The sequence below is a fragment of the Acomys minous genome (assembly GCF_964271855.1).
Source record: "Acomys minous genome assembly, chromosome: 10".
Lineage (NCBI taxonomy): Eukaryota > Metazoa > Chordata > Mammalia > Rodentia > Muridae > Acomys > Acomys minous.
In genome coordinates, this window is record NC_140491.1 from 71,497,947 (window position 1) to 71,513,573 (window position 15,627).

The following is a 15,627-nucleotide window of genomic DNA, read 5'->3' on the forward strand; positions in this document are numbered from 1 at the left end:
ATGTGCTGTGGGTACCATGGGGGGGGGGAGTTATGGGAGAGTGGGGGGGGGGGCTGCCAGGTACCCAGGTGGTAGCTGGTGAGTGAGGATGTGGCAGCAGCATCTGGCTTGGCCGCCTCGCCGACTGTGGCCTAGGTTGGCAGTCATGGGGACACATTTGGCACCCAGGCCCCTGGCATCAGAGCTCATTCTGTCTCTCCCAAGTGGTGCTTAAGGTTTCTGCCTCTCATGACTAAGGCCCTGCTTGTATTTACTTCCTGGGTGTCTCAGATGCAGCGGCAGGAGGTGAGAGAGCCTTCTGCTGTCTTCTCAGGCCTTGTGTTCACAGCTACTGGAATTTCTCTCAGGAGCTTCCGAGGGCCAAGAATGCCAGTGGTCCTGAAATGCTCATGTAGCCTAGTAGCTCTTTCTAGAAGTCTGAAAGGCTAGGGTAGTGACCACCTGGCCCCCAGGAACCCTGGAAGCAGGAGGGACAGTTTACAGCTGGGCAGAAGGCCTCCTCTGAGGGACACTGACCTCTGGTGGCTTAAAAAATAACAGCAAACCGGGAAAAAGAGGTTAAAACAAACATTTATTTAACAAATTATATTAAGAATACAACCACACAGTGAAACCTCCCTTTGCCAAGCAATCACCTTGAATAAATACACAAGGAGGCAGCTGTGCCTCAGGTCCTTGTCCCCGCGCCACACAGTGGCCCAACAGCTCACAAGCCTTTAAAGAGAAACAAAGCCTGGTCTCCTGGTGCTGATGGCCACGGTGGCTCACAGGCTTACAGCCAAAGTAAGTGAGGAAAGCTGGGCTGCCCTGATGTGCCAGGTCACCTGAGAGGGAGCTGGGTGCCAGCTTCGTCATCAGGCTCTGGGGGGGGGGGCAGATGGGCACAATCCAATTTTGTGAGTTGAGCACGTGGCCTTTGTGGCCCGGCAGCACACCAACGCTCCTTTCTATCTCCTCCCTTGGCCAGGAGTCACAAATGCAGCAGGAGATGCTCTCAGGCTGGGGAGCCCTTGGGTCAGGGGAGGCTCTCAGCCTGACCCATGCCCACAACCCACTACCACAGTGTGGTGACTCCATGGCAAAGGAAAGCCCCTCTCGGGGAATGGACACAAAGACCAGGTGGTTGGCCCAGGGGTTTTGGGGTCAGATTCTGTCTCTGCACTGGCAAGCTTATAGCCGTGTCTCAGGCTCTTCATGTGACAGGGGCAAGGAGTACCCACTGCTGGGCTTGTTTGGGGATGACAGGAAATGTGCTTAAGACTGCCAAGCCTGGTGCCAGAGAAGGGAGGGTGTGTGCTCAGTCTCCTTGCTGTGCAACCTTCTGACAGGGGCTTCAGAAAGACCTTGGCCACATGCCGCTGAACACAAGCAACACTTATGGCTCTGTCCTTCTCTTCCCTAGGAGAGTTGGGCTTTCACCACTCCACATGACAGAGTTGGCTGACATGAATTCCTAGACTTCATGGTAAATTAATAAGTGACCCTGGAGCCCCCCCCCTTTGTCACCCATATGCCATTTGCAAAGCCCTTAGGGAGCCAACTTTTCAGTTAGGGATGGTGGGGACAGGGTGCTGTGCTCTGGTTAGCCTTTTCAAGAGACGTGTGTGCTTGGCAAGGACAGCAGCAGTTGTGGGACATGCTGGTGGGGGACAGGGAGGCTCTTCATGTCTCCCAGCGAATCCTTGTGCTCAGATTACAGTGGCCAGGAGCAGCAAAGCGCTCCACACAGCACACGAAGGCCACTCAGTTCTGCTGTGAGCTGTAGCCCCACCTCCAGGGTCTGGGTCTGTGCCAGGTCCACACAAGGGGAACATGGGTGTGCACACATGGGTGTGCACACATGACCACTACCATCACCAGAAGACAAGAAGCCAGGGGTTGGGTGCAACCTAAAACCTACCACAGACACCGAGTCGTCCTGGACGCTTCGGAAGCTAGAAGCCTTGCTGCTACAACATTCACGGTCAGGGTTACTCTTAAACTACAGCTGCAATGTCCCGCGATTGCTCCAGTTAGAGCTTGCGGTCTGCCTTCTTCTGAGTCCTGTGGGAGTGCATGAGGGGGCTGCAGAGCTCCCTCCTTTTCCAAGAACCCTCTCACTTAGCCTTCTTGATAACTGACGAGGGTCTCCTGTCCTCATTTTTTTTAACTTTCAGGACCTGTAAGAGCTGCAGAGAAGCCATTCTCCATCGAGGGATGTGAGGAGGGCCATCCAGTGTCACCTGGAGGGGACAATTTCACAACTGGGGAATGGAAAGAGGTGATAAGACAAAGTGCACAAACGCAAATGAAGTGGTCAGCGGAGCCCAGAGTGCTGTCCCCCAACCTTCCCAGTTAACTCAGACTGTGGGTGGTTGCCCCGTCTCTGCTAGGCCTCAGGTCACACAAGCCACTTGGTGTTACAGCAGCAGTAGACACAGGTCCTCGGAATCTACGACTTGTGGAGCCGACTGGGGACAGTTCATTAGCTCCCTTGAGAGCCAGCGTGGCACTAGGCTTTGCCAGAGATGCCTATGTTGAGCCCATGGGCCTCTGGGGGCACCAGCAGATGAGCTACCTGCGTTTTCATGACCTGTGCTACCTGGAGGCTGTGGGACCCAGAGGCAAGGGCATGATGGGTACCACACAGGGCACAGGCATGTCTGAGGCAAGGAGATGAGGTGAGCATTCCTGACACAGAGATGAAGTACCATCAAGTGGAGAAGATGGCTGAGGAGGAGGAAGGGTGATCCACAGGGGCCTGAGGGGCTGATGCAAGTTGGTGAGGTATTTTTGGACCTGCCCTGCTTCATGCCATCCTGTTGGCTGGTTCTTGATCCTGATCCGTTTGCACCCTGGGTACCCAGCTGCCTGTGGCTACCTCGGGAGCTGTAACTGGAGAGGTTTGTACCAGCTGGTGTGTAAGCTGCTCATGGCCACTGTCCACTGTGCACGCCTTCACATCCATAGACCCTCTGGGGACCGATATCAGTCAAAACCTAAGAGCCAACTGTGGCAAAGCAGTGGCATCACGGTGAGTCTGAGATCTGGGACAGCAATGACCGCTGTTCTCATGGCGACACTTGTAGGGCTGAACTTGGCACCTCAGGTTGACACCTGTAAAATGTTCTGGCCCAAATTCAGAGACCTGGGACAGAGGTACTTTTCAAAACAGCAGATCCCTGGTGGAAGTGCCCCCTATACAGTGTGGCGGGTTGGCTGAGAGCAGTTGGTGCCCTTGTACTGTGTCCCTGCAGGGCTGGGTACCATTCCTCTCAAAGCATGCTCTGTGTTAGTCGCCACCAGGTCAGGGCACAAGACAAGAGGCATATGGCACTGCTGCTGGCAGGTGGATGCTCCACAGGTGAGCCCTTTGTGGGGATTGGAGCTTGTGGCCAGGCACAGTACCCTGGCAGCCAGGATTCCATCTAGGTAGGCACCCAGTCACCTCCACAGAAAGAGGAGTTCCGTCTGTGCTCTCTGGACGTCCAGTGTGTGCGCTGCGGGAAGAGTCCATCGTTGTCTCAAGTGCATTGGAGGCCTGTTCCCTCAGTGTCATCATGAGATGCATAGGCCACTTGAGCTGGCTGACCAGCTGGGTCAGAGGTGATCAGTGCATCTTGCAGGGTCCTGCGTGAAGCAGTCAACCTTGGAGTCTTCCAGGAGGGAGCCAGTGGCCTGTGGGATGCCTGCGGTAGGCGATGGTCAGTTGTCGGGGAGCCGGTGGGCGCCACTGGGTGGCGGGAGCATATGCCTGGGTTCTCACGGGCGACCCAGGTAAGGAAGGAGTTTTCTTTCTTCGTGGGGTAAGTGGTCATCACACACATGTGCTAGGAGACTCTGGTCACTAACGGCACATACATTAGTCACAATTATGAACGACGTTCCCAGGGAGTTGGGGGAGTCTTGACAGGCGAGCTGATGACCGTATATGACCACACAGCTGCCCAGAGTCTCTTGGTCAGTGGGGAGGGCAAGCAGAATGGGCAGGTGACAGAGGGAGTGACTCTCACCCCAGCCACCCTGTCAGTAGTCTGGGCACCGGGTAGAAGCCGTCTTCTCCCCCAGGATGCTGTGGGCTCCTCAGGACTGGGGGATCTGCTGGCACCGGGTAGGGCTGGGCGGGAGCCGTGCGGCTGCGCTCTGCTCTGTGCGGAAACTGTACTCGTACTGCAAGAGGAGGAGAGAGGCAGAGTCAGGCCAGAGTACCCCAGTGAAGGCCCAGCTGAGCAGAGGTGAGGCCAGTCCCAGCTGAGCAGAGGTGAGGCCAGGCCCTGCCCAACCTCAGGCACAATGACTGCTGGATAGGTATCCAGGCTGGGAACTGGAATAAGGATAACATTTCACTTTGTGTGAAAGAAAGTGTGTGTGTGTGTGTGTGTGTGTGTGTGTGTGTGTGTGTGTGTGTGTGTGTGTATGTATGTGTGTATGTGTGTATGTATGTGGGGGGGGGGAGAAAGAGATTTGTATGAGTCAGGCAGCAGGCTCAGGAGGTAACAATGGGTAGGCAGCTTTCACAATCCCTGCCTGCCTCTGCAGGGTGAGATTCTGGCACCAGCAGGGTCCACTACTGGTGCCAACGGCAAGCTCACAGGAGAGCCTTGTACCAGCCTGAGAAGCAGGTATTTTCATGCTCCATCTTGTACCTCAGGAGGGACCACTGCAAGACTCTTGGAGACAGACCCGAGAGCAGACTTTGTGCCTGACTAGAGGCCTCCCTGAACCCCCAGGTACTTGCTGTGCACTGACTCCATGACAGGCACGTCAGTGACCCGAAGGCCAAGGGAAGGGCTTCTGGGCTGCTCTCACAACCCTATACCCTCTGCAACCTTTCCTCGCCACATCCAGAGACAGACACAAACACACGGACAGATCAGGCAGCTCCTGAGCCAAGAGCCAATCTGTAGAGGATTATTAACTCTTGTCCTGGAGACCCCAATTCTGTAGAGTAAGTTCTGAGAGTAAAAGGCTCCAAGTTCGGTGAAAACTCTGAGAAGTAGCAAGTGTGTTGGGTAGGGAGGGGGGGCCCTGCAGCTCACTTGAAGGCTGGGACATTAGACACCCAAATGTGGGTGCAGGTGAGGTACAGAAGGTTCCTTATCCTGGCAGAGGTGAAGAGGGTTGTGGGATAGATAGCCCGGGGTGCCCCAATAGGCAGCACCAGGTGCCGGGTGTTTAGCTTAGTGGCTGCCAAGCATGATCATGGTCAGAAGTGGTGAGCGGTGGAGGCTCTGAAGAGGCTTTCCAACAGAAAGAAGGCCGAGAAGGGCTGTGGCCTTGAACTCGGTCACTCTGTGCAGGACACCCACCCAGTACTTAGCCTGTGGAGGAGGATGTGGTCAAACCGTAGCAGGAGAAGCTGCAGGCCCCAGCCAGGCTGTGTGGCCCCATGCCTGGAGTGCCAGGCACACTGGCCAAGTGGGACCCGCCACCTGCCCCCCAAGCAAGCTGCCAATAGCAAGGATGCCGCCCTGAGAAAGAGGAGTAGCTGGGAGCCACTCAAGGCAGCACCTCTGCAACCTGTGAGCCCTGCCTCTCAGCATGTTACCAGGATGGGGAGCAGGAGTGAGTTGGATGATGCAGGCAGCCTCAGGCAGGTCCCCCACCCTGGATCTTGGGGGACTCACTTCTAAGGTGGGGTGTGGCCTATTAATTCCAGGGGTGATGCAGGCCTGACCTTAGTGGCAAGCAGTTTCTACTAAACATCTGCTGGCTATGAGGGAAGCCTACCAGAGCAGCCCACAGTCCCCCTAGTCTCCTGCCCTCTAGTAACCCTGGAAGGCACAGGACAGCATCCAGTCAGGTGGACACCATTGCATCAGGCTACAGCCAGCTGCCTGGCTACCCAAGATACTTCAGCACAACACTGCCACCTGGTGGCTGATCACATGTGTGCATGTCAGGGAACAGTAATACTTTAGAGCCCCTGTTGGCTTGATCTTCTTACTCTGCCAGGGGTAGAGTGGTGGGTGGGGGAAGGAACGTTTGGAGAATGGGGTCATGTTGGGAGGAATGCAAAGGTATAATTCCTATGAAATCCTTTGTCCCTGGGGCTCACAGAAGGTGGCAGAGGGGCCCAGGAACCTTCCATACAGGCCAGGTCTAACCACCACCTCCCAGGAACACTTCTTGGAACAGGGGCCTTTCCTAGGTAGAGCAAAGACATGGCAGGTCAGAGGTGCAGGGGACTTAATGGTACAGGCTTGAGGGTGGAGGGCCCAGAGGCCTGGAGCATCAGGACATCCGTGCAGACAGGAAGTGCAGCTTGGGAAGATGACAGGAATGTAGTTTCACCAGTGGCTGGGAGAGGGTCGGGGGTGGGGGGGGGGGGGAAGAGTGTGTGTGTGTTAGGAGTGGGGAGGTCTTGGGGTCACAGTGACAACAGCATGGCAGTAAGAAGACAAGAGGACAGACCAATTCCCTTGAGGTAGGAGTTGGAGGCCCTGGGGCAGCACAAAGGTGACACCCTGGCACGAGACACCACAGATCCTGACCTGAAGCCGGCCAGTCCCAGGCTAGTGTCTTCTAGGTGACGGGATAGTGGGGTCAGTTCTGAGAGAGCATGACTAATCTCATGACCTGGGAGTGATGTGGGGAGGGGAGGAGTGGGAGGGACCATAGCCTAGGATACAGTGGTCGAGTGGGTGAGAATGCACTAGGAGGGAGGGGCTAAGGGCAGGGAGGGTGGGGTACCCCACTTAGGAAGCCAGGGCTGAGGTGCTGTGACTCTCAGATGACAGAAGGAAGAGGTCTGTGATGACAGCAGGGTCAGGGCTGGGCACAGAGTCTTGCTGCCATTTCAGAAGCACGCTCTGCTGTGCCCCGGCTCCGGGGGCGGGAAGACGTCCACAGGGCAGTGGGACTTTCTCGTTTGACGCTGTCTGGTTGGTCTGGCCCAGAATATCCTAGCCCGAGACTGGGGATGGCAACCTGCATGAGGATGGGCAGTGGGGTAGGGGAGCATTAGCTGACCAGGCAGTGGGGCCTGTGTGTGTGTGTGTGTGTGTGTGTGTGTCCATGCCTACGGTGGGTCTCTGGGAGGGGCAAGGACCTGCCTTCCAGTTCATCGTCTGAATTCCTATTTCCGTTGCGCCCTGGCTTGCAGTGGAGAGGGGACTTGCAAGTACGTACTTGCCCTTTCCTGCCCTATAGCCTGAGCACACGGAGACCCTGGGGGCTGACACAACACACAGATCCCTTGGTCCCCCGCATTCTCCCTGGAGTTTTTCCCTTTTTAGGTGATCTTGGCTGGAAAAAGTCGCCACCCCCACTCTTGTTTTCCCTAATTCCCCAAATGAAATTTCAACATATGTCCCCCGACATAATCCCCCTTAGGCTGCGGATAACCTTCCCACAGACGATGTCCTCCGCTGGGGATTCCTCGTCCCCAAAATGTTTGCCCAAGAGACTAGGGCCGCTTCTGGAAGCCCTTTCACTCCCTTGGGCAAACAGAGAGTACCTTTGAAGGTGGATTTGAGCCCGGATCTGTTTACTCAAGACATTAGCCTCCTGCATAAGGAAAACCTGCACTTGAGTACAAACAGCAAATCCTTTTTGAATTAAAAATTTTTTTCAATTAAAAAGCACTTGGTGTGCAGAGCACACTCCAGCTGAGCAGTGTGTGACAGCGTGCCCTCTGGTGGACATAGCCTGTCATTGCAACTGTACTGCTGGCCTGGCCTAGGAAAGAGATGTCACTGTCAGGGGCTCTGTAGGGGACTTTCCCTGAGGCCCCAGGACCCTGTAGTAGACAGCCTCAGGCCTCTCAGGCAGACAAGGGGTCACAGTTTCCACAGCCCTTGCTCACCACGAGACCAGCATGCTATTAGTAGGAGGTGGCAGTATCATAGAGGTTGGTCACTGCAGCTTCCAGGGAAAGGGCTGACTAGAGTCTCCTGTCACTCAGGGGAGCTGTGCAAACACACCCAGGAGTGCTTGTGCCCAAGAGGCAGAGATGAGGATAGCAGCAGCATTCTTATAGGTCCTGGGCTGTTTTAATGGTTGGTAAGGGGAGGCTTACCTGAAACAGAAGTGCTTCCTAAGGAAGGGGCGGGGGCGGGGTTGGGGGAGGAGGTTTGGTGAGCCCAAGCTGTGCCTGCCCTGCCCTCCTCTCGATCCAGGGGTTCTAAACAAGGAAGGAGGGAAGGTCTCTTTCCAGAACCACACTTTGCAGAGAGGAAGCCTGGGAAAAGGTCAGACTTCCTGAGACCCCAGAATGAGCCAGGGCAGTGCTGGCCCAGGCCCAAAGGGGTTGAGATGGGATAAGGGATCAGGTGACAAACAGGGGAAAGGCAGGTTGTACTATGCCAGATCACAGAAGGTCCTAGAAGGGTGTGGGCAATCCTTGAGTCCCCAGGTAGGGCCAGGAATGTAAGGAACTAAAGAGCCAAAACAAGTGCAATGGAGGGTAGGCTGCGTTGTCACAGATGGCCTAACACCAGGGCAGAGGGAGCAGAAGAGGCTAGAACAGGCAGCCTGGAACAAAATAGCCAATTTAGTTAAAATGTCATGAGATAGGTTAAATTTTTCTTTAAAGACAGGGTTTCTCTGTGTAGCCCTGGCTGGCCTGGGATTTACTATATAGGCCAGGCTGGCTCCAAATTCCCAGAGATCTGCCTGCCTCTGAAGGGCATACCTAGTTCAAGTTTTTGTAATTTTTTTGGAATCCAATCACACTTTTCTTAAGGATGAGCCTTGTAACTGATTGTGTGGCTCAGAGAAGCTGAAAGGCTAGACACGGCAGCCCACCTGCCTGCTCTCTCAGGCCTCCCTTTGGGCCCCTTGGGCCACTCTGTCTTCCTCCACCTCCCAGGCACTGCCACAACCTGGACTCAAACATGTTTTTCATTTGTAAACATTCTTAGGCCTCCACCCTTCCTCACCCACAGCTCAGCCCCTGACAGGGACCCCAGGTAATCCACGTAGCAGCCAGGGCTGGGACCTCTGGGATACATGCACTCCTCAGGCAACTGAAGGACAAGGCTGAGGATGGAGAGAGGAAGGCCACGTGGTCCGTGTCTGTGTCCCCTGCTTGGATAATGGCTCCTTAGACATGAGGAGACTGGGTGATAGCAAGGTCCTGCAAGAGTGTCACAAGCAAAGCCAGGAAGCTGGACTCCTAATGGGGCAGGGTGACCAGCGACATGACAGCCAGTACACTGGTCCTGTCCTCTCTCCATGTGGACACAGGAGAGCCACCGTCAGCCTCCATGGTTCTCCTGGAGAGAGATGTCCACAGAGGACTGAGGCTGCCACATCATGGTGACAACACCACCGCTGACAGGAACACATCATGCAGGAGGGTGAAAAGTCTGTACTGGTGACTATTAAAATCTGAGAGTCACACAGTGGGAAAACGGGAGCAAGCTTGCTCTATGGACACAAAACAGCCTCCCCTTGCTGTGGTCTCACAGGGCAGGCACTTGCCAGTGTAGCCTGCTGCTGGGGAGGCCTGGGGACGGGGCAGGACTATGGAGGTGTATGTGTGTGTACAGGTGCCTTTGATACTGAGTGGAAACCACAGTTGTGTTACAGCCAGCCTCCAGGCTGCCCTGTATTGAGATGGCATTTCAGAATTCACCTGAACATCTGAGAAAAAAAAAAAAAAAGATAGTTGTTTGTAATGAACCCCTCCTCTAGGCCACTGCAGGCAATACCTGAAAGAAGACTGTTCCAGGTGGTAAATGCAAAGCCGTGTGGGGTGTTGGAGGCCCTGCCCATCTTTGATATAATGCTCACTTTTTGTCACCTGCACCTGGCAGCCTTTTCTAGTTCAATTTGTGGAATTGCCTCATTTTAACTTGTGGGACAAAAGTCTCATAAACCTGAAAATAAAATAAAATAGTGGAAGTTCTTCCTTTGAAGGGCTGGCAAAAACTAACCATTTACCTTGACTCTGGTTTTATCCATGGAGGTGTGTTGGTGACAGATAATGTTGCAGCTACAATTCCACAGCTCTTGGGCTGGAGAGATGGCTCAGTAGTTAAGAGCACTGCCTGCTCTTCCAAAGTACCCAGGTTCAATTCCTAGCACCCACATGGCAGCTCACAACTGTCTGTAACTCCAAGATCTGACACTCTCAGACCAATGCACATAAATTAAAATTAATAAAATATTAAAAAAAATAATTCCACAGCTTTTATTTACATGCTGGGTGCCCCAGGCCACTACGGGAGCAAACTCTGTGGGAGCCACCCTTAGGTGATGCTGCCTCCAATAAAACTCTGAAGTTAGAGAGCCGTGGTGCTCAACCCCCTTGGCAAACCTCTATCTCCAAAAATGTTTACATTGCGATTCATAACAGTAGCACCACTACAGTTATGAAGCAGCAACGAGATAATTTAAGGTTGGGGTCATCGCTACGCAGGGAACTACATGAGGAGACTCAGCCATTAAGAGAACTTTCTTCTCTTCCAGGGAGCTGAGTTTCGTTCCCAGCCCCGACCCTGGGTGACTCACCACTGACAACTCCAGCTCCATGGGGTGTGATTCCCTCTTCTGGCCTGTGGCTGCACCTGCACACACATGGCCTACACATATGGCCTACACACGTGGATACACACGTGAACACCAAAGACAGGAGAGGGGGATCAGGGAACTCAGACCAGGGCTCTGTTAACACAGCCCACCGCGGTGCTGTGCAGGGAGGAAAGACAGCCATGTCCACAGAAGGCTGACAGCCACTGCTGAGAAGGGCCACCATCCTGATGAGAATATTCAGGAAAGAGAAAACATGGGCAACCCGTACACAGAAGAAAAACAAAGGAAAATGTACAGAGACTGAAAGTAGAAACTGCCACCAAACAGGCCTGGGGACCTAGAAGGGCCATCTGAGGGGACAAGTACACCAGGAAGTGGGGGGGGGGGGTCAGGTGCTATTCAAGAGGCCAGGACAGTGTCTGGGCTGCTTGTCTGTTGGTGGGGTGACAAGGAGAGCAAAATGACTGTTTCAAGTCAAGAGAGGTGTGCTCTGCTATCATAACCAACACCAGGATGGCACAAGCAATGGTGCTGCCGACAGGAACCATAAAGACAGAACACCAGGCATGTCTTGAAAGAAACAGGATGGGGTGGGGGTATGGCTCAGCTGGTACACTGCTGGCCCAGCATGCACAGGGGCCTGGGTTCGACGCCCAGCACTGTAAAAACCTGGCACGGTCGTGTATGTTTGTAACCTAGCATCGGAAAGACAAGACAGGAGCACCAAAAGGTGAAGATTATCTTCCACTATACACAGAGTTTAAGGTCAGCCTGGCTGCTTGAGACTCCATCTCAAAAGAACAACAGAAAAAAAAAAACCCCAAAACTCAAACCCTGAGAACTCTTTAAAAAAGGTCTTTTGGTTTCCCAATGGCCAACACGCAAAGACCCAGGTAAGCAGCCCCCCCCCCATCCTCAGGTGGATGTGCCACGTAAAATGTCATTCTATTACCCATGACTTCAGCACAGCTCCAACAGAAACCGAGGATGGGCTGGTGAGATGGCTCAGCATATAAAGGTGCTTGCTGCCAAGCCTCATGACACGGAGTTTGATCCCTGAGTGGTAGGGGAGAAACAGTTCTGCAAGTTGGCCTCTGACCTCTGTATGCATGTACCCCAAATACCCAAACGTACTGAAAACAAACCGATGGAAGGTAGACTGGTGGCACATGTCTGTAATTCTAGTCCTTCTGAGACTCATGAGCTCAAGGCCAACCTGGCCTACACATCAAGACAAAACAAAACAAAATGAAACAAAGAAAACTCTCCCCTCCTTGGAAGGCTGCGAGGGAATGACCATGCCTCTAGTCAGGAAAACGCTGGGGGAGCAGAGGGGACTGACTAACCCACTGTATGTGAGAGCATATCACAAAGCAAGAGGCAGAACAGACGCACAGCGAGAGCCCCACGCCGCACGCAAAGATGCAAAAAGGTGACACTAAGAACTGAGAGGGAAATGACCCCAAACTGCCTAAGCCTTAGAAATAAAGCCAGCTCTAGAGCTTTCTTTCTAGTACTGCCAAACCAATTAAGTAGGTAAGTTTGTAATATTTTTGCATTTTAAAATATAAAATAACAAGAAAATGCAGTAGTTTGAATTCTAAGAATGACATGAAAACAAAACCCAAAGCATTTCCCCAGCACCAAGGTTGACATCTTTAAAGAATAAAGGGCTCTTAAAACTGAGCAGGAGGATGGGCTGGAGAGATGGCTCAGAAGTTAAGAGCACTGGCTGCTCTTCCAGAGGTCCTGAGTTCAATTCCTAGTAACCACATGGTGGCTCACAACCATCTATAATGAAATCGGGTGCCCTCTTCTGGCATGTATAAGTAATAAATAATTTAAAAAATGAGCAGGAAGTGAGTTCAAGGCCAGGCTGGCCTACAAAGGGAGTCCAGGACAGCCAAGGCTACATAGAAACCCTGTTTTAAAACAAACTAACAAAGAGGGGAGGATTTCACCTGAGAGGGGTCTCAGTAGATGGCAGTAACCACCAAGCAGTCAGTATGTCTATTATAAGAGAGCCCAGCCCTACAAGGGACATTTGTATCACATTCCTCCCCAAGGCTCTGGGATGTGCGGGAAGAGGGCGCTGAGAGACTTCTAAGAGGCAGCAGTGGGGGATGGAGAGATGGCCTAGCAGTGGAGAGTGCACCTGCTCTCCCAGCTGTTGGTTAGAGAAGCTACAGCACAGCTTATCTTACCGCCGCTGTTCTTGCCTACCTCCTCCCCTGTTGCTGAAGGCCCCACACATGTCAGACTCAGCCTGGAGAAGTCACGCTAGAGCTGACTGAAGTCTCTTCCCTGAGGATTAGCTCTCAAGTGGACAAAAGTGCTATGTGGACTATCAAGAGAGAAAACGGTTCCAAGTCCTCCTCAGCTGTGAAGCCACAGTGAGGAACAGCATGCAAACACGCACCTGAGGCAATTGTGGCACCTGTGTCTTGGAGGTAGTGAAAGCCTCCTAGCTGGACTTAATTCATGCCTGATACTGTAAACCGAGGCTGGTGAGGCCATGGACTCTAGAAAGGAACTTACTATTACCACTTTCCTAAACCAGTGTAATTTACTACAGCATTCTAAATACTTTCCCCCCCTATGCCCACAGGTAAGTGTTGCTCTCACTCCTCATCCAACATTACAGACAAGACCATTACAGAAACCACAATTGGCCCAAATGCAGAGGCCATGTGACCGAGGGTTTCTTAGCCCCTGCTGATAAATATATATAACCTCTACCCCTAAAGATCCAAGGACCACTGCCAGATGGTGAGGGTGGGGTGCAGAGACGGTAAAAGACAGTGGGCCAGGATGCCAGTTACGAGACAGTGCCTTTTATTTAAGGCAGGGAGATGTACCTATTCAATTTCAGCAATATAGCTGCTCAACTAAGACTTGCAGAGTGACACCAATGGATGACATCCTAACGTAGATGGGGGAAATCTCACATGGCCCCCAACACTAGAAGGAGGTGGGGGAGAGGGAGAGAGGGAGAGGGAGGGAGGGAGGGAAGGAGAGGGAGGGAGGGAGGGAGAGAGAGAGAGAGAGATGGAGACACACACACACACACACACACACACACGGGGGGGGGGGGGACCAGTCTTCTCTAGAGATGAGCCCCTGATAGGTTACAATCCCATGTGGTCAGCTCTAAACAGCTCTAAATGTACTAGCAATACTAAATGGGCTTAGCAGGGTGTGTGTGTGTGTGTGTGTGTGTGTGTGTGTGTGTGTGTGTGTAACAATAATTGAAGAGGTCAAAAGGGAAACACAGAAGAAGCTGGAGGGGGGAGTGTCGTATTCTTGTATAAAATTCTCAAAACAGTGCTTTTTTAAAAAAAGGCAGGGGATGTGACCATTAGAAGGAGGGAGCTGCAAACTGCATTTTGGCCAGTTGTGGCTTCTGTAAGTCTCCATCTGCTGCAAAAGAGCTACACTGCCCTGTGGGCATAAGGGGGAGCATTCAGAGTGACACGAGTCGGGAGCATGCTACAGGGCTGTGGTTGCAGGCGAGCTGGCTTACTGTTTGTTAGGTGTGTGTCTGTGACAGGCAGCAGGGCACAGTCTCTCTGTACTCCACGTGTTTCTAAGTTTGCATTTTATACATGTGAGTGTGTCTGTAGGGAAAGCGTTGCTGGCCGGGTGGGAGGAGCTAGCTCAGGTGGAAAAGTGCCTGTCATGCAAGCATGCACGGAAAACCCAGTGTAGGCCCGGAACTGAGAACCTAGCTCAAGCAATGCGCCCCAGGCTCAGTGCAAGAGGTAAAGAGTGGTAAAGAGACGAGCAAAGACGCCACCCGCCCCCATGCTGACCTCTGGTTTCTGCATGCACGCACATGCACGCGCACGTGTGCACACAATCTATCCCAGCTGGCAGCTTACTTCAAATGGATACCGTACCAGTGAGGTTCTCTTCACTGGGGGAGAAGAGGAGCAATGCTGGTCTGTGGCACGAACCATGGCTTTATGGCTGTGGCCATCAGAGTGTGGCAGGGTGACGCAAACTCCTCCACATCTGCCACTTAACCTGCCCATTAGGTCCTTTAAAAATGTCTTTGAAGCTGGCAACCAGTGCATGTACGCTGATGGTGCAGTGTGAGGCACACTGTAAGCAGATGCAGTCAGCTGCCCGGCACACCCTGATTCACCAATGTACCATCTTTTGGTAAGAGTCTGCTGGCCTAATTACACTTAGTACACAAAGTAGGCAGATTTATTCCCCCAACCGGTTCATCTTCCTGCCTGAAAACAAAGCCCTTTGAAGGAAGCAGGGTGGAGAGCGCCTAACTTCCCAGAGGCAGCCAAGTAATCCAGCTGCAGTTCAGGGCCCAACCAGTAGATGGTGCAAAGGGACCACATATTTCTGTGTCTGCAACCCAACCCTTCATCAAATCAGTTCACATTCACAAGCACAAGGAAAGCTTTCCAAAAGCAGAAAAGAAGGAACAACTGGGCTGGATCTGAGCACTTTGCTATGATAAAATTGGGACTCTGCCATTTCATTATACATGCAAAAGCTGCCTGGCTCTCCTCCGGCAGGCACAGGTCCCCAGCCCACCCTAACCTGGTTCATTTGAAGAGGACCCGGCAAAGTGGACATCCAGAAGTCGAATTTGAAAATTCTTTTAACCTCATGCTGCCAAATATGGTTCCATTAATTTCACCTCTGAGTCATGACATAAATGCTAGCGGAATCAGCCCCAAGCTAAATAAGCAATAAGCCCCATTTTTCAACAAGCAAACACATAAAGATGTCAGCTCAAACTGTTTACTAATTAACACTTAAAAAGACACAAATTAGATATGCGTGGCTAAGAGCAATTATAATCAAGACGAATTCCTCTAGTCATTTGGGAACTGGAAAAAAAAAGCCTAATTGCTGGAACCAATGTTTTAAAAACTGAAATCACGCCAGTTAGCAAATATGTTCATTTAAAGAGTATCTCACGTGACTACACTCCTGAGGCCTGACTACAAATGCGAGAACAAGGATAATATTTAGGGATAAAATTAAAATTTTAAGCTCTCTTAGATTTATAACTTCTTCATTAAATACGTCTGCAAACAGCAGCCCATAAAAACCTGTAGCAATTAAGTGGTTAAATGCACTGCCTCCCTTGTCAATTTTAAGGGGGTGATTAATACTGGATGGTCCCTCTGCTAATGAGAC

At 52.3% G+C, this 15,627-nt stretch overlaps 1 protein-coding gene across 1 annotated transcript in view; it reads right to left on the reverse strand.

The window, feature by feature from the left end:
- Positions 1–552: 552 nt before the first annotated feature.
- MVB12B (multivesicular body subunit 12B) overlaps positions 553–15,627 on the reverse strand; it is a 163,771-nt gene continuing 148,696 nt past the window's right edge. Inside the window, exon 10 of the mRNA XM_084797664.1 lies at positions 553–4,149. Coding sequence (XP_084653790.1) covers positions 4,063–4,149 — 87 coding nt within the window. The 3' untranslated portion in view covers positions 553–4,062. The remainder of the gene's footprint in view (positions 4,150–15,627) is intronic.